Source organism: Eupeodes corollae, chromosome 2, assembly GCF_945859685.1.
Source record: "Eupeodes corollae chromosome 2, idEupCoro1.1, whole genome shotgun sequence".
Lineage (NCBI taxonomy): Eukaryota > Metazoa > Arthropoda > Insecta > Diptera > Syrphidae > Eupeodes > Eupeodes corollae.
Window position 1 is genome coordinate 153,537,082 of NC_079148.1, and position 19,849 is coordinate 153,556,930.

Here is a 19,849-nt window from a genome sequence, read left to right on the forward strand (position 1 = left end):
ACTAGAAATTAACCACAGAAACTTTTGTAATGAAATGAAATATGTATTTCCAACCTCACATATTAAAAACTTTAAAAATTGTTTTTAGAATATCTTGAACATAAAAATAATATGATGACTTTTAACTGTCTGACTTCATTTAATGAGTGTTTTTTTAGAGGTATAGAACTTTAAGTTGTATACACAATTTTAACCGGCAGACATTTTATCAGTTTTTGAGTGATTCATTTTAAGTTTGGTTCGACATTTAAACATTAATAGACTGACGGCTGAACAAGTGTTTCAAAAAATTAATCAAATTTATTTTGAAAATCATTGCTGTGTTCGAAATATGAAATAAGGGAAATATTTTAGCGATGAAGGTTACTTAGAAAACAATCGCTATATTTGGAGTGTTGAGACTGCATCATCCACAAAAACTAAATATTTAGTATGTTTTGTGAATAAATGTTTAAATTAGATGGCGCAACAGTCCATTGAGAATCAGGTCCTATTGACTATTGACTATTTTATGTGAAGTCTCTAGTCAAACTCACCAATAAGCTCGAAACGATTGACCACTTGGAGGACAACATTCGATGCGGCCACAATTATTGGAAAAAGTCATAGAAAAATTGCACTTTTAGATATGACTACGTTAAGAGTTATATGCCAGAAATCATATTTAAATTATAATGCTAGAAGATTATTTTTAGAATAAAATAAATTATATGTCAATTAGAAATCTTTGTTTTATTTCATCTTGAAGTTTTATAACAAATAAATAAATTGGGTGGCGCAACAGTCCGTTGAGAACTAGGGCCTAGTGACTTAGAAGCCTTAGCCATTTCTGTGTGCGTGTACTATTGTCAGAGATGTAGGAGTCCTATAGTTTGAAGCCGAAATTTATAACCAATAAGGATTTTCCATTGACATTATAAGACTGCAAAAATAAACACACATAAACTTTTAGCTTTTAGTAATAGTACTTTTTGATGTTTTTTTTAATGATAGTTTAGAGTATTTCAAATGCAAACGTTCTCATTTTTGAGACAATATTTTCTTTTTTCCTGATCTATTTAAAAATATTGAATTATTAAAAAATGTTGAACATTCTAACAAACTTCCACATTCAATAGCGTACGCATTTTATTTACTAGCGTCTTTTGTACTAATAGAGACGTTAGTACCAAAAATATTGCTTAGAAACATCACGCTAGAAGTGTTGAAATTGATTCCATTCCTAAAAATAAACATGACAAATTCTATATTAGAATATTTATTACCAATTGCCATGATATTTGATTTATGTTTCTTGCAACACGAAAAAAAAGCATGATTGAGAGTTGTAAGTCGTTTTGTGCCTTAATACTGTTGCGCCACCAAAACAATATTTGAATATAGTGATTTTATTGTTTTTTTGTACTGTCTGCACTTTAAAATGAAGCAGTTAAAAACAATAAAAAAAAGTTGTTAAATTGTTTTTAGACTAAAACTGAAAATTTTATAACATTTGTTTATTTTTTTGTTAAAGTAGGTCGACAGGTCATACAAGTTGATTTTGTTTAATTCGCTTTTATTAAATTAGTTAATGAGACACCTCACATCATTAGTCAGTGATGTTTTGGTTTTAAACTTAAACAATCGAATGTCATCATTGCTTTTAAAACAATAAATAAATATTAAATAACCTGCACTGATTCACGCTTTACCGGAACTTTGTTCCACTCCAAGTTAGGCTTTAACCTAAATCAGTGCCAATGGCGTAGTTTAGTTAGTGTGACTCACTAAATTGCTAATATCAAACGGAAATGATTTATCATTTTTGCATTCATACAAATCACGTAAAAATTTTGAATTCACAGTTAGTGCATTAATTAAACATCATGACACAGTAGTCATAGGCATTATTCAACTCTAATAAAGGGTGTTACCTCCTGAAGCACGTTATATCCATTTATTGATATCGAGCATCATTGCCGGTGAGATGAGTGTCACTCATTCAAATGGCAATAATCTCCTTCTGTTTGATTAATGACAGTTGACAATGTCACCAAATGTTTGAATAAAACAAACGTAAGTAAAAAGCAGTGATCATGATTTACGTGAATTTATTTCAATTTTAAATTGTCATTGTTTAAACATTTTTGTTATATAGAAAACGATTAGAGGAGTATTTGTTTTATTTAACAAAAACAAGTCAACACCCCCCTTCCCTTTCACATGGGGCCAAGTTCATGTTTGTTTTTTTATTTTATTTATATTTATTTTATTGAATTCTTTTTTTATTGTTAATAAATTTCGCTTTGTCTCCCGCTACCGTCATTCTCTCTCATGCTAACACAGGTACTTATCTCTCGAATCAAATTGTTAGTCATTTTCTGTAGTAAAGTTGTTTCTTGTAGCACACTACAGATGGCGTAACCTCAGTTGTTCGTAGATGATGTATGCATGGTGTAGAAATATACTCTACACCAGCTTTTGTGGTTATGCATGACTGAATGACTTGACTATATATCTTTATCCTGTATATGCACTGGGCTCCGTGGTAGGTACTGTGATACCAAGTCGGCTCTTTGTTTGCTGAACAGATGAATACCTATTACTCAGAGACATTCTTTTGCAGCTTGAAGTCAACAAGGAGTAAGACTTTGCTGCCATTATGTACCACTTCATCCATCCATTCATTCTGCCAGACTCCCAGCCTGCCAAACAAGCCACCACTTTAGCACAGCACAACCAGCACCGTCGCGTCGCGTCGTCGGCTTTAGCAGCCGAAGCACCAGCATCAGCAGAAGCACCTTCAGCATTATAACAAAGCAAAAATATTCAGAATTTAAATTCCAATTCACTTCATTCGTAATGTGAATTAATCGCGCTGTAAAACACAATCGATAGAGATACGTTTGAAGAATTTTATTGGAAATCTCTTAGGTGCAAAGGTTCTTTTTTTTTGTATATTTTTTATCTATCTTTTTTAGTATTCATTGAGAGTTTTGTTTGCCTCATCGTATTTATGTATCTATACATTTGAGATTCATAGATTTTTCTTTGGAATTTCATTACAATTTACATAAATGAACGGTGATTACTTATTGAATTTTTGTTTTCGTTTTTGCTGTTATTGTTGTTATCTTTAATCAAAAAATAAGACAATATTTATTATTGTCGTTAGAGATTTATTTTAATGAAATTAAGTGACAAATATTGAAGTGGAGGAGGTGACTTCTTCGATGACACCCAAATCAATGTAAGCAGAGCTTTTTAATTGAAAGTGTAATTTCCACAAAAATTCACGATTTTATTTTGTCGGAATAAAATTAATCACATTTTAGACAATTTACATAATAGAACAAAGTTTAAGGAGTATTTGCCAGAAATTCTACAAAGTCATTACTGACTCATAAAATAACTTAAAACTTCCAATAAATAAATCACCTGGATAAGGGTTGGTGTTGAAATGTTGCACAATACTGTATTCAAAACACTGCATAACAAAAAATCCGCATTTTAAGCATTCGAATTTTGACTTAGCAAAGCTTTGATCATACAGAACGTTGTTCATATAGAAGTTTGTAATGGAGAGCTTGTACATACAGTATTACTTCATATGTAGTATTTAAACCCTAAACCTTTTTTAAACTCAGAATTTAAGACATTTTAAAATATGGGTATTTTGCCCCCTAAAAAGACGAGAGGTGGTTTATTTTTATATCCGAATTATATAATGTTAAATTCTTGATTTTGAATTATTTTGACAGTAGGGTAAGGCCTTGAACTCCCTCAACTGCAATTCTACTGATACTTCCATATTTCTATACCTTCCAGATCTTTCTGGGAGGGTATAGCATTTCTGGAAGACGAGTCAATGCATTTTTATACGGATGGTTCAAAAACAAAAGGAGGGGTCAGAGCAGGTGTGTGCTCTGAACGACTGAAATTAAGTCTCTCATTCCGCTTACCCAATCATTTTTCCAAGCTGAACTCTTGCCGATAAAAGAAAGATCATCTCTAATGGAGATGGCACAACAGTTTAATATTCACCTTTGCTGGGTGCCGTCACATAGGGACATTCCAGGTAACTGAACTCGCCAGGAACGGTACAGTACAGCCCATGCTACCACGTTTGGCCAATGCTGGCATATCAATCGCTACTTGTAAACTATTCATTATGCAAGACGCTATGAAGAAGGCAAACACTAGGTGGAACAACATCACCGACCACGTGTCAGGTCACAAAAAACATCTGGCCAACATTAGATTTAAAACGTTCAAGATTTTTGCTATCTCTCAGCAAATCGCATATAAGCTCGATAATAGGTTTTATAAAAGAATAATGTCTAATAGAAAAGCACGTCACGTGGCTAGACGTATTCTCAAATGACTTTTGCAGAAGCTGTATGGACGAGGAAGAAGAGGAAACAGTTCTTCAACTGCTCTGTACTGCCCTGCTTTAGCTCAAAAATGCAAGAATTACCTAGGAGAATTCTTCTATAATGATCCAAACGATCTAAATCATATTAGTATAATCAGCCTCTCGCGCTTTGTAAGGGACTCAAAGTGGTTCCATTGAGCTTAGGAGGAAGCCTCTAGATTCATGTAGTTTCACAATGGGCCATTAAAATGGCCTAAGTGTGTCCGATTCCATCATAAACAGCCACTTTAACCTAACCAAATCTAGGGCTTTGAACTGCAACAAATCATACAAAAGTAACCAGTGTAATCATTCTGTTAGAAATATACGGAGGATGCAGTAGAATTTAAGTTTTTGTATGTAAGAATATGGAATTCTTAAATGCTAAAACCGCAAAAATTGTTGTATCTTTAAATTCCAAAGGTCCTTTATAGATAACAAAATGTCACACATAAGAAAGCTCTACATGTCAAGGTTTCATTGAATATAGAAGAGTTAAGCCATAAGCTTGTCCTTGTTGACTAAAATAGAAATTTCAATCAACTTACTCTATATACGCATTTCGAAAACCCACGCACGTCATAAATTGAAGGGTTTCAGGCAGTTCTTCTATGATATTATAGCCTGAATCTTCTTATACTTCAATTTCAAGCCATGAAAGCTTTTTGTCAGGCCTTTCCACCACCAGTTGCAGTGGGAAGAAAACATTAAAGACATTGACGAAGGACAACGACGAGGACGCTTCATTAGAGTCTAATTAATTCCGGAGCTTGTTTGTCTTTTCCAAAAAATAAAAGAGACAAGCATCAAATTGTATCTGTAAGTCGGTTGTCGTTGTTGGTGGTAGTGTCCAATTAGCAACACAATCAACCATCTTCCCAATATAAACCATAATATTCCTTATATATATACTCCTACAGTCAATTAGACTTATTAAATGAATGTGCTTTTCCGAATCTATTCTAATTTGGAATTATTCCCACTGGAAGCCATACAAAAGCAGTTTTAATCAAAAAACCCAACCTACGCAAATGTCTTCAAAGGAATATCGATAACTCACAAATAAAATCAGAACCTTTAAGCTAAAAAGACATATGAAGATAAGGATAAACCCAATTTGAATCCTTCTTCATATACGAGTATAGTAAACCTTAACATGGGCAAAAGAAAAATACAAAATAACATTTCCCTCCACATACAAGTATACATATAATATAGCTTCAGGGAGTCCTTTGCCTGTGTACTGCGGAGCGGCGCGTCTGAATCTATTATTCCGATTCCGCAATGCTACCACACGCTTGAATGAAGACATACTACTCGTATCATGGTCTGATCCAAATAAAAAAAAGCATTCTATATTTCACCAGATGAGAATTGTAAATAGTGTCATAAATTCAGCTCCATTTTTATTTCCATGGCCACGTTTGCGTTCCCTTCCTCGGTTTCCTTCCCGTTTTTTGCATGAATCCTTAATAATAAAGAAAAATAAGGACTCTACTGCTGAAGCCATTATTGCTGCATTGAATCTGGAGCGGGACCGGAAGTAGGAGCGGGATCAGGATCCATATTGGCTCAACTTAAATTGGGTTCGTCCGTCGATGGTTTCTATTTTGGCTTTCTTCTGCCTTGTTGGGTTTCCTTTAATATTCTGAAAAATTACCCAATATATGAAGAGCAGGTTGTATGCAGGTTTCAGAAAGTTCACTTAAACTATATGTCTACCATTTATATCCAAAACACAGAACAGCACAGACCCAAGTCAATGCGGAGTATTTTGCACAAAAATGAAAATTTATTATTGCCAAAGCCTCTGTTTACGCATTGCGGGTTCATTAATAAACTTTTCTTCTTTTATTTTTCATTCACTTGTCCCAAAAACTTCATAAGCAAATATATGTTCAAAATTATACGAAAGGGAAATGTGGGCATTTTTGCCTTTTATCTTTCATGGTTTACGCGCATAAACGTTTCAATTTATTTATCGTGTGAGTTTTGAATTTATATCTATTTTGTTTTTCTTGTGTTTTTAGGTTAGGTTAGGTTTTGCTGAAGAGACAAAAAGTTTTTTTGAAATGTGAATGCGAAATGAAAACATTTTATGTTTCTCAGAGTGTCTATATGTATATTTGGGTCTGTGGGTGTTATTAAGAACGGTTCAGTGAACTGTAAGTTGATTTAGGACTTCTAGTAGTGGATTATTATATAAAATATGTTTTGATGGTTAGAATCTACATAGGAACCGCACAACCTTATGATCTTATTAGTATAGAGTAAGTTTATCTTTTGTAGATGAATAAAGTTGAAATAGGGTAATATTATGGTTGGTCATACAATTTCTAAGGAATAATGGAGCTTTCATATGAATCCTTATTCAAATTTTTCTAACTTATTTAATTTCACAAACCAGAATTGTGCCTACTAAGTCCATGGTCAAAATGAAAAGTCAACCATATTGGACTGAAATGAAAGGAATCATCTATTTCTTGTTTGTTTTATATTTTTGTTAGGCTTAGTGTAAGTTATTTTATTTATTTTTACTTTTAAAATATTGGGTAAACCGAGATGAGTGAATTCAATGAGCTTGAAAGCTAAGAGTGTTTTTTAGGGTAGAAACTAGACCATCAGGGATAAAATTGGCAATAAAATAAATATAAATTAACGTTTTTCGCGGTTTTGTCGATTTTTCGCCAAGTTACGTTCACACCTCGAAGTCGAACAGCTGAAATATCGTCTTATAATTTACTACATGTAAGGAAATGGCGCTTTCTGTCCAGAAAAAAAACTACTAAAAATAGTATAGTAGATGTAGACTAACAGGGGGGAAATAGGGCCCCCATTCTGTACTACTTTTTTCTTCTTTTGCCTCAATCTTCTCACTCCACAAATATGGTACAACTTATGACAAATTTTCTATTTTTAACTTCCCATAAGAACTTATTGTAATGGAACTAGTCTAATTGAAAATTTTGACCTTTCTCCACTTTTCAAGGTATCTAGAGTCGAAATAAAAGATTTTTAGAAAGATGTCTGCACGTGCGTGTCTACGTAAGTTCGTGTTTTTCGTCGTCCATAGATCAAGAAAAGATATCGACTTCAAATAAGTTTTGTTATACAGATAATAATGCAGAAAGATTCAGAAAAGGCTCTCAAGAAAATTGCGTGGGTGGTTTTTTTACCATAGCAGTTTAAAAAAAAGGTGAACATTTTGGTAAACCCTAAATATCTCACGAACCAATGACTCTAGCGACTTGAATTAAATGTTATATTATATATTGTAATGTGATACCAAACAAATATAGTTTTGAAAAAAAAAAAAACAAAAAATGTTTTTTAATAACCAAAAAAAAACGGAAAAAACAAATTTGTCGCCTATAAAATTTTACGAATAAAAAAATGATTTTATCTCCAACATAATTTTGTGCAACGAAAAATAATTTTTTTAACATCTGGTAGAATTTTTTAGAAGATCGACAATTTATTTTTTAAAAAATATAAGCATTGCTCAAAGGTGTTAAAATTGAGATTATATTGTTTTCAACATACGGTAAAGTTTTGAAAAAAAAAATCAAATTGACAATTTTTTTACAAAAAATAAAAACCTAAACACAAAAATTAATAAAAGTTATTAAAAATTGATTTTCGACTCAAAAAAACTTTTCAAAACTTTAGGACATTGGCTTTAAACTAATTTTATTTTTTTTTTAATATTGTTGTCAAAATTGAGTAAAATTTTGAGAAAAATCTAATTGACAGTTTTTTAACAAATCATAAAAACCTAAAAAAAGCATTTCTAAAACTTCGTATGAATTGATTTTGAACTCAATTTTGGACTCAAAATGATGTTCAGTTCTCGATATCACGTGAACAATAATATGTATTGACTTCAAAATAATTTCATTCATCCAATTTGCATTTGTTTGTATAAGAAATTAAAACTTTTAAGCATTGCTACTAAAATTGGTAAAAATTAGTTAACGACTAAAAAATCTCGTTAAAAAAATAGATTTTGAAATCAAACTATTTCATCATATGCAAATTATTGTTATTAATTTGTAAATTTTTTAGAATAATTCAATTGACAACTTTTTTAACAAAAAATTTTTTAAGCAAGACACATCGACAGACAGGATGGGAAGTTTTCAGTGTGGGTCACATCCCAGCCTCTCTTTTTAAATTTAGTTTTACTTCGTCGATTTTTAATAAAATAAAAATAAGCTTATTTTCGGCCATCTGTATTTTGAAAACCGTCACATCTACGGACACAACCTTAAGCTCAAATTGTAGTAAATTTATTTGCTTTAAAATTGTGGTACAAAAAATTTTAAACTGTTATTTATTGTAGAAAAAACTGTCAATTTGATTTTTCTAAAAACTTTGACAGATGTCAAACATTTAGTTCTTCGTTACACAGAATTATTTTGGATATTAAAAAAACAACACCCACTGTATTTTGTGAAGGTTCTTTCTGCACACCTTAATGGTAGTACCTACATAACAAAATTATTTGAAGTCTATGTTTCGAGATATAAAATAAACAAACTAGGTGGCGCAACAGTACGTTCAGAACTAGGGCCTACAAAGTCTTGACGATTCTACAGGGTTTATTTAAGAAACAATTTTTAAGGACCAGAATTACCTTGGAGGATTCCTCGCAAGAGGCAATACCAGTGAAAAAATCTTTAGGTGACACAGCACTAGCCATCACGCCATGAATACTCTTAATTAGGTAATTAAAATTGAAAAAAGAGGCTGGGATGCATTTTAATAATTTTATAAGTCTTAGAATATATTTATAACAGTACCTTTGTTCTTGAGTCTGCTTGAGTCGAAAACCGATAAATTTAACCAATTTTGTCTATTATCTAAAATGGAATCCGGCAAGGAGATAGTTTGGCATGCCTCCTCTTCAACCTAGCGTTAGAGAAATCAATCCGTAGCTATCTGTGACTCTGGGACCATAACAAGTAGGACCATCGTTACCAGGTCCCAGCCAGATACTGGATTACGCAGACGTCATCGACATCATAGAAAGAATAGAACAAGCGCTAAAAGATTCCTTCATCAAGATCGAGCTGGGGCTTCACAGAAGTGAAAGAAAAACAAGCAAAGCAAATACCTTGGATCAAGAAGGGCATAGAAAATACATACGCGGACGGTTGAACAAAATCAACAGCTTTTCAAATTCAGAAACTTTACCATCACTTCTAAGCTGCTGCTGTACAGGACTATGGCTCTGCCAGTACTCACATTTGGATATCAGACCTAAGTGCTTCGCAAAAGAAGCTCCGACCTCTAAGTCCTATTTAAGACTAAAAGTCTTACGGTGAATTTTTGGCCCTTATGTGAGGAAGGATGATTCCTGAGACACTACAATCATGACCTGTATACAATCTAGCTCAAAGCAGAAATGGATAAATGGCGTTACCCAGGGTGCCTGAAATGGGATGCGCAACCAAATGGCTTCGAATTGTGAAAGGGATAACTGGAGAGACTTGTCGAATGAGGCCAAGACCAAATTCCTGTCGTCGAACCGAAGATGACGATGATTTAGTGAGAAAAACACACTCACTTAATTTTTTGAAAGTACCTTTGAAGTTATTATTTGTAAAAACAAATTATTTTGAGTCCATATCCTTTTTTGTTTTTGAAATATGACCAACGAAAAAAGGTATCCCGAACGTATGAACGTTTATCACATTTTTATAGAACAAAAGAATGTCCGTTTCAAAGATGCTTGGCTTCTTTTTTGGTTCCATGGCAACCCTGCTCAAAAGGAGAACTTAATTTACAAGCAATAATTATAAAAGCTTTCAACTTTTAATGTTGCTGATTGTAAAATATGGATTCGAAATACAATTTTTTTTACTAAAAAAAAATAAACAAAACAAAAACTCACCTTAGCTTGAAATGTTATTCCATTTAAGAAGGCCTGTTCGGCATGCAACGGTATCCTAAGATCCTGATCATCTTGTACCAAATCGTATGGTGTCGAAGGCATTCTTAAATAATTTAATATCACTGATTCAGACCACTTATAGTATCATGAAATTGATTTCATTTTTTTGGCACTGCGCTTGCGTACAGATTTTTTAATATATAATAAAACACCAGTTTTGCTTCGGGCACTCATGCAACTTTTTGTTATTTGGTTATAAATTATTTTCTTTTTTTTTCTTTATAACTTCTTTCACACTCTCTTTAGGATGATCTTTATTTATACTTTTGTTGATGTCGTTTCACTGAGAGAGCACCAGTTTAGAATAAATTCACAATTATTTTGAAATTTTATGATAGAATTTTCGAAGGATTTTCTAACTTTTTTTGATAGTTCTAAGATCTTTTTAAGCACGAATTTTTATTCATAAATATGAACATGAACACACGTTCTCCCTGTCTGGGCTGTTCTGGTCTGGTTTCCGGGTTACTAAGTTATTTTTTAGTATATTTGAATAATTATGTGTTTTTCTTCGTTCTTCTTTGGGTTTTTGAGTAATGGGCGGATGTTTCGAAAAACGATTCTGGAAAAAAGAAAAACAGATGAAAATAAAACAAAAAAAAAACAAAATTTATTAATCGCATTTAAGTTTCTCAGATTTATTTTTAAATCACTTTGATATACAAATCAAAAGAGGAATAAAATATATCTTTTTTTAAAGAATTTTTCAAACAAATCCTCCCTCTCGCAGTATTAAATAACTTCAAAGTGTCCAAATAAGCTTCAGACATAAGATGAAGATGATTTGCTTTGTATTTTTTCGTGTAAGGTGAACCTTTTTTTAAAGGTTTCTTAAATTGAAACACAAAAAAAAAGGCTATGGAGACCAAAAAGCCAACAAAACACCCAGAAAAACAAAACATTTCTTATCTTAACTTTTGTTTTGGAACTGGTTGAGTGACATCCCATCCGAAGATACGAATAAGAAAAAATTCAAGATATAAAGATGATAATTTTATTCATCAACAACAAACGAAAAAGAATCTTCAAAATAAAAGAACACCATGTTGACACAAAGAACCGAAAAAAAAGAATCACTCGCTCTTTGGCTTCGCTCACTTTTTGTAAAGGAGGGAATATTATATTTGCCTTCTTGCTTCGGGACCAAAAGTCAAATATTTTATGTAGATGAGACCGAGTGAGGGGGTTTTATACAGATTTTCGGAGGAAAACACCTGGCTCTGACAGGTAAACTAAAAGAGATGTGACGGTGACCAAAAGCTGGACTGGTGCGGAGAGTTTCAGCTGAAGGCTGTTATATGAAGGAAAGGCGCAAATAATCCAGATTGTGGACACACTCGAAACGAAGAAAAAAAAAGCACTGCCCTGAAGCCTCAAGCATAAGCGTCACGGAGAAACAGTTCAACTGTGTGTTATTTTCCGGTTTGAGGTTTTATCTTTTAGAATTTGGTTTCACTATTTTTTTACAGCCTGACAAAAACATACGCTTACTTTTTTTCTGATGATTGAGGTGAATTTTTATTAGAACTTTAGAATCTACAGAAAAAATACGTATACCTTCCGAAGGTGACTGCTGGAGGAAGGATTAATTCATGATACCAATCTTGTTCAAGAAAAAAGAAAGAAAAAAAAATAGGCTACTAGGTGATATGCATAAGAAAGAGAGTTAACTTCGGGGAAACCTAATGTAGGCGTGAGTTAATAAAATCCAAGTATTTCGAGGAAGGTTTATGCTTTATCTTTTGTTTTTGTTAGAAATCCTTTGTTTAGATATCAAAACGCCTACATTATATTTTTTGTTGGTGTATAAGAAGCCCCATAAATACATAATGCACACATGTTCTTATGTAAAAAGGTACTTTGAGAATATTTAGGCAGCATTATACTCAAAGCAAACCACGAATAATTTTTGGATTGTAGGCTTCTGGGAATTTATTAGCTTTGATTTAGGAGTTATACTTGGTAAAGTGTACGTACTTATCTGGAGGTTTATTATACATAAGTTTATAACATTAATAACAAAGAGAATAAAACTGGAACGGAACAATAAGGTCATGAAGTCATCTATACTTCTTACCAAGTAATTGAGCAGGATAGTATAGACTTTTTGAAATAAGCGGTTTCATTTTGAATAACCGACTATTCGGTCAGGTGTCACTTATGAAGCTGTCATTTTTTGAAGTTTGACATGTAAATAATAAGACGTTTCTTAAAATGGAATGATACGTGGTGCAAGAGACATTGGAATGCATATGAAATTCACTACAAGAATGGGGGATCATAGTTTCTCATTAAAATCATAAAAGTTTAGAACTTGTGCCTTAAATAATTATACACTAAACATTTTAAGGAATTCAGTAATTTTGAGGAATTCAATAATATGTAATCGTCAGAAAAAGATAATTTCAAATACCCTTTCAAATACCCTTTTGAACTGATTTGTTGGATAATTCTAAATCTCAGATCACATCTTGATCTTGTGTTTAAATATATGTAAACATTACATATACATCTATGCATTGGTCTCATATAAGAATATCAACTGAACTTATGCAAAACCACTTTCATTTTTGCATCCTTACAAGTGGCTATACCTACATACATACATGTGTATCTTAGCTAGCTAACCTGATTTTTACTAAAAAAAAATAAAACTCGTTGCTTTAAATAAATTCTCATCACATGCGGCGGTGCCAGAGCCACTATCAATTTCCATGCTACGACTAGTACATGTACTACCTACATAATATTGAAAACATTGTACATACTTCGTATCCCAACTCTCAATTTCTTCAGAAAAAAAAGGCAAAACTTCAGCACGACGAATGATCTCTTTTAAATGTCATTATCCACCAATATCATAAATAAAATAGACATGCAGCAGTTTTGCTTTCAATCCAAACCTAGAAGATATTATTCCTTACACTTTTCCAGCTGATTCATTTCAATAATATTCCTCACTTCTTTGTCGACAAATGTAGCAAGCACAAGCAGCCTTTGTTGTTTTGATAGTTCTTTTATTACCCGTACCTTTGTGTTTAGAGTTTATATAGACAAAATTTGCTATTCCTAATCTAACCACACCTTTATCTAATCAAAGTCTCTCTATAAGTGCATTAACCTTATTTTCAATTCAGTCTTTTGAATAAGACTTTTTTGCACGTATTTCCTTAGTTCTTTGTTATTATTATCAGCACAACAATTTTCTAAAGTCCACTAACCTTTTCCTCACGTTATAGAGTGCAGAAATAGTTCTTTTTGAAAAATGGTGAAGTTAGGAAAAGAAAAAACAAAACTTATAACCACGATCTTTGTCTGTTCTTTCATTCGTTCATTTTATAAACAACAACAACTTATTCCGTGTAATTGTTAAGGTCCTTAACCTTCTGTCAGTCAGGTGGAGAATAAAATGAAGGTACAAGAAACGAGTGCGACTACCTTCCTATAACTACGAAACGAACCAAACAAAACCAACGAACGAAAAATAAACACAAACTTCAGTGCAGCTGCACCATGGAAGATATATGCAGCATGTAGTGAAGTGCGTAAGGAAGGTTTCATAAGTGTGCGCAAATAGCATGGCCGTATCACAAACAAAATGCCATCGTACGAGGGTATAATTGCCTAAGAAGCAAAGGAAGAAATAAGATTAAATATTTAAATGGCGCCCAACGCTTTGAACTAAATATTGTATTGGTATCGAAATCTTGCAAATAAAATTGGCTAATTGAGAGCTATTATCTTCAGGTTGCTTTTTTGCATTACAAAATAGACCTAAGGTGCTTTCGTGAATATCAAATACTAAATTCCCCTCTAAAAATGAGTTAAATATTTAAATGGCGCCCAACGTTAAGATGAATAATAAATTGATTCTGAAATGCATAAACAAAATGCCCCCAATGAACTAAATAGGAGTGTTTTTGTCAAGTTTAGACTTTAAATAGACTTTAAATGCTCTCATAAAAATTAGAAATTAAATCTCCCTCTCAAAAGTGGCGCCCAATAATTAGGATGTCAATGAAAGCAAAAATGTTACATTAGTTGATCGCAGAAATTCAAGCTAACCAAATTCTTCAAAGGAAATACGATTACAAAATATAGCGAAATAATAGTAAATAATAATTCAGGGCACATTAAAAAATGGCGCCCAATGCGAGGAACAACAATTTAAAAAATAATTGATTGGAAAGAGCTAAGAGCCCCGCTCTTTTTTCTAACCACAAATGCAGCACTGTTATATACATAGTTTCAAGCCCTAGACCCAGCGAATGTTTGCACAAAGCCGGTGGTGTTATGGAATAGACTCGACAGTCGACACTCGATTATGTCTGTTTTACTCTTTTCATTCCATGTACTGCTCCACACCACGATCACCGAGGTGTAGAATACGAAAAGGGGAGTTAAGAAGAAAAGGAACTCAAAACCTACACAAAGACGAATCTCAACGCGTTTGCCTGCATAATTTCATGCATGTGTCTGCACTTGTGCTCACCGTCACCACTGCTGCGCAGCTCACATTGGGCTTGGCAGAAAAAAACTAGTTTCCGAGACACAGGCTCGTTTAGTCGAAGAACCTACCTATCTAACTTAACAGATACTTAGTATGTTTCAAGTTTCAACTTCTCGTCGTGTCTAAGTAATTTCTGGTGCAGCTGAATAAAAAAGCTTAGTATATAAAATTAAAGTTGGATGCATTTAAAAAAAGACAGAGGCCCTGAACAAAGCGCATTCGCTAATGTTTTGTTCTTATGCAATGGAAGGCTGCTGTGGCAAGGCGGCGAAGTTGATTGCTATCAGAGATTTATAAGTTTTCATTGGAGCCTTCATTTTTAAATAATTGTACACAGGTAAGCCTCTCCGATAAAAAAATGTTAAAAAATGTACTAATGGCAGATCGGATCACGATGGGGAAGGGTGCGGTATAAGAATATATCGAAAGGTGAATAAAGAATTTGCAATGAAAACGAAATTATCTACAACCACAACTAAAAGATCGTGTATGTATCTTTTTGTATAGATGGACACCAACCAAACAAAGTAAATACAAGCTAAGAGATGTTATGTCCAATGTCCATGGCATTAAAACTCTGGCCGAAGTAATGGAAGAATTCGGACTCTTGATCACACATTTTGCTCTGAAAAGAGAGACTTGGAAGGAATTCAACAAATAAAACAACAAAATGTGAAGCTTTTGTTACCAACAAAAAAAATGAAGATCAGGAACAATGACAAAAAACAAGAAGACAAGGAAAAAGAGAAACAAGTTTATAGGATAGTCTTCTTTTTTCTTTATTTTGCGGACATTCGTTTTCGTTTTGACTAAGAAGAGCAGACCAAAAAAAAGGATCGGTTTGCGTAGGTATCTTTCTATACATTATATCCATGTGATAGTCACTATTTTTAGAACCTCGATCGTGCAAAAGCTGGTTCTCAGACGAGTTTTAAATGAAGCAAGGATTTTGGCTACACATAGAATAGCACCTTTTGGTTTATTTATTCAATCACATTTATCAATTGAAACTTTAGCATGAAAAAACAAGAAATCCATTATATTTCGTTTTAAGCAAAAAACGATTTTTCACCGACAAATTTCATAATTGTTTGATATTAAAATACACTTCGTATTATTTCAAGTCTTCTCCATCAAATATTAGTAATAAAGCATAACAAATAATTGAATAGGCAAACCTGCGAACCTATGTTGGGCGCCAATTAAGTAAAATCGAATTTTTTTACTAGGCATAAGACAGGCATAAATGAATAAAATATTAATTTAAGGAAAGAAATTTATTTAAATAGACATATGGTTTTCTGAAAAATTAGCAAAGCTAGTAAGAGGTTATAAAATCCATTAGGTTTTATAGTTTTTCCAAAAATGTGCTTTTAAAGGGTTTTCACAGGTGAACGTCAGAATAATTATAATATTTATTTTTCAATACATCTTAAACAAATAGTACTGACAAATCATAAGAAATATTTGAATGGACAAAATCTCGAACTTTTGTTGGGCGCCATTTAAACGCAATTATTATTTTCTTGAATTGTTTTTAAAATTCTATAAAAGAAACATAGAAAAATGAGATGTTTTTTGGGCCCAATCAAAATTCTTTAAATCGTTAAGAATAAATTTCGCTTAACTAGTCTCAGAGTAAGAAACAAAAAATCCATTTAAATATTATAGTTTTTTTTTTAATTGGGCTTATAAGCCAAAAAATATTCATTACGAGAAAACTTCACAATTTTTTGTAATTAAAATTTAAGTAATTATTTTTTCAAGTCATTTCAACAAATATTTTTGACTGTAGATAAAAAAAATTTAATGGATAAAATAAAAAAACTTTGTTGGGCGCCATTTAAATAACATCACTTTTTTCATAAATCATTTATTTTGGTTCAAAAAATACACAGACATAGAGAAATAAGATTTTTATTTAAGATCAAACAAAATCTTTTAAATCGTTAAACTGAATTTTTGCACAGAAAGTACGCTGAATTAAAACATGGAAACAATTTAAATGTATTCTTGTTTCAAAATGTGGTTTCAAGCCAATTAAAGGTGTATTTTAAAATTTTTGTTTGTATCCAAATCAAAGCGTATACTTTTTTAAACTATTTCTATTAAATATACTTAAGAATAAATAAAAAATAATTGAATGCATGAACTAGCAAACCTTTGTTGGACTATTATTAAAATCACTTTAATTTTAAGAATTTTTTGAATTGAATAAAATAGACAAACGAAACATTTCTTCATTTAAGAACAATTTTAGACTTTTAAACAGAAATCATGCACAATAAGAACCCGGTTAAAAAACAAGATTAGATTCTTTAGACCTTTAATAATATGCTTTTGGGCCAAAAATATTTAACTTATAAAACTTTACACTTTGTATTATAAAAACTAAAGTTTCCATTCAATTTTTAAGTGATCTCAATCAGACAATATTGTTTATCTACATACAAATTTAATTGAGTGCACAGACTAGTGAACCTGCGTTGGGCGCCATTTAAATAAAAAAATCACTTTTTTCTTTAAGTATATATTTGGATTGAATAAAACAGACATAGCTTAGTCTACTGATTTAATCAAACCTATTTTTAATTTCTATGCGGGGGTGCATCAGTTTACCGCTTCTCCTAAACCACATTTTGTTACAAAGGCTAAGAACTTCTCAGAAAGTTACTTCAATTTGTCTGTCGATAATATCGATATAATTTGTTTCTACCAACGAGAAAAAAATCGACAGATTAGACGAGACTGAAAACAAAAAAGAAACATCGCGGGAGAAGAAAGATTTAAGTCAATTTAATGTAGATTCTTTGTTTTCGGTGCTCCTCGCAGTGTGCGGTTTAGTTCGGGGTGGAGTGGAGTGGAGCAGCGGAGGCGGCGGCGGCGTTAGTCTTCGGTTCGTTTAGTTTTTATAAGTTGCAGCATCAGCGCTAAGTAGCAGCCGCCATCATCGCACACACAACACACATAATATGGGATATGAGATTCAACAAAGATTTTTAAAAACAAGTTTAGTAGATAAGTAAAAATAGACAACAAGGAGAGGGAGCCTCCGCTTCTGTTTCTTTTTCAGCTTCTGCTTCTACGGGCTCCCTGCATTCATCATCCCGCATCATGCTTTACTTTATTCCCCTGAATTCTCATGCATTTCGCAAGACACAATATTCAAAAACAAAAACTTAATATTTTTATTTATAAACAGACGAAATAAAATATACACACACGAAAAATGCGTTAGCAGAATTTTTAAATATAGAAAAAAAAAGAGACGTTACTGTCGCTCAAAAATTACCTTTTGAACAGGTTTTATTTTATTATTTTTTGGATATCGTAGTTTTTTTCTTTTATTTCGATTCGTTTGGAAGTAAATATTTTAGACAATGGAAGTTTAAGTCACAAGCACCACAATTATTAGGTTTGGGATATAGACGATATATGTATTTAGGGGGGCTGAAAGTACTCGTTTATATTTTAACGCGCCAAATTTTTAAAATCCTTTCACTATCGGCGACGCGACGCGTCGGTGTTAGGCTGTATGAATAAAAATTAGCTAAATAGAAAAACACCAATCGCACACTTTTTGGAGCTAAAAATAAATCAGCAGAGTAGACGACCACCACGAAAAAACGACACACGATGATGATGATGAGACCACGACGACGAGACGAAGACAACGAGTATGATGACGATATGACGAATGAACCTTGTGGGAGTATAGGACGCTTCTGGCTGGATGCTGGCTGCTCGAGAAGATGTATCCAGATCCAAAGCAAAAAGTACGGAGGAGATTGAAGATTGAATACTAAAATATCGAACGCGTAACTTGTTAGTCAAACATATAGAGGAGTTCGCACGAGGACGAGAGAGGGCGCTCTTGCTTGTGTCACCGCCGAACAACAACTGTCAGTTGAGTAGAACCAACGAGCGAAACAAGAAATTCAAAATATCACACCGACACAATACCGACGAAGGACCGAACGTCAAAAACAAAACACAGCCACCACGACCACACTCATGCACATTCAGTTTAGTCTGGCATTTGCAGGTTTCCTTTTTTTTTTGTTTTTCTCTCTTTTAACTTCTTTCTTGTTTTGTGAGGTGTTCTATCTGTTTCTGTGCTTATGCTAAGCACTGTTTTTCGTACTGTACCGAACGCGCTCATAAAGAGTCTCTCACTGGGGTATCTCCCCAACCTCCAACATTTTTCTGCACAAGCATATCCAACAGATGGGTATAACCAGAGTTGCCTTTTAAAAGGTTCACCCTAATTCGAATTTTTCGTTTGACAGATAACTGTATTGAAAATTATAAAAAGATTTTTGACAGCTTATAGGAATTGATTTAAAGTTCAAAAATTAACCGTTGAAGATTCTCTAGCGTGAAATCGTGAGACAAGATTACAATCGGTTTCATCGCTTTGTTAGACTTCAATTTTTGGCGTTGAATAATAAAGAACGGCAACTCATGTCATCGATGGAATGACACATGCGTGTGTAAAGAAAAATATTGGAGCCAATAGCGTGGGGTGCAAACAACGTGCTCGCTTTGCAGACTACCGTTTATTGTGTTTAATTTATCTTTGTTTTCATTCGAAATATGGGAGCGGGAAGTGATTTTGCAGAAATGGAAGCATGTGCGATGTGCGTTGGTTATAAAACTTTGAAAGAGAAGATATCTTTTGTTGTATTTTGCAGAGCAACTTTTTTAGGGCCAGTGAAGTAGTTAATTTGCGATTTATGAAAAATAGATAGATTTTGATGGAGCTTTTGTTGACAAAAAAAAGAGTTTTAATGAAATTTGAGCCAAAAAATATAATTTTATAAATTTTGTCATCGAAATAAAATTCAACAAATATCTTTGGAAGAAAAAGAAGGTAAATGTATTATAAACTGACAGGTATCTCATTTTGACAGATCTTCATCAAATTTTGTCGTGTAAAATGAATAAATTCGTAATAAATGAGAAAAAAATAAAAACAATTATTTAATAG

General features: G+C 32.7%; 1 protein-coding gene across 1 annotated transcript in view; it reads right to left on the reverse strand.

Moving 5' to 3' along the window:
* LOC129944305 (capon-like protein) overlaps nucleotides 1-18,900 on the reverse strand; it is a 209,575-nt gene extending 190,675 nt beyond the window's left edge. Inside the window, exons 1-2 of the mRNA XM_056053652.1 lie at nucleotides 18,152-18,900; nucleotides 10,290-10,911 (exon numbers count right to left, since the gene is read on the reverse strand). Of these exons, the coding sequence (XP_055909627.1) occupies nucleotides 10,290-10,391 (102 nt within the window). The 5' untranslated portion in view covers nucleotides 10,392-10,911; nucleotides 18,152-18,900. The remainder of the gene's footprint in view (nucleotides 1-10,289; nucleotides 10,912-18,151) is intronic.
* Nucleotides 18,901-19,849: the final 949 nt, after the last annotated feature.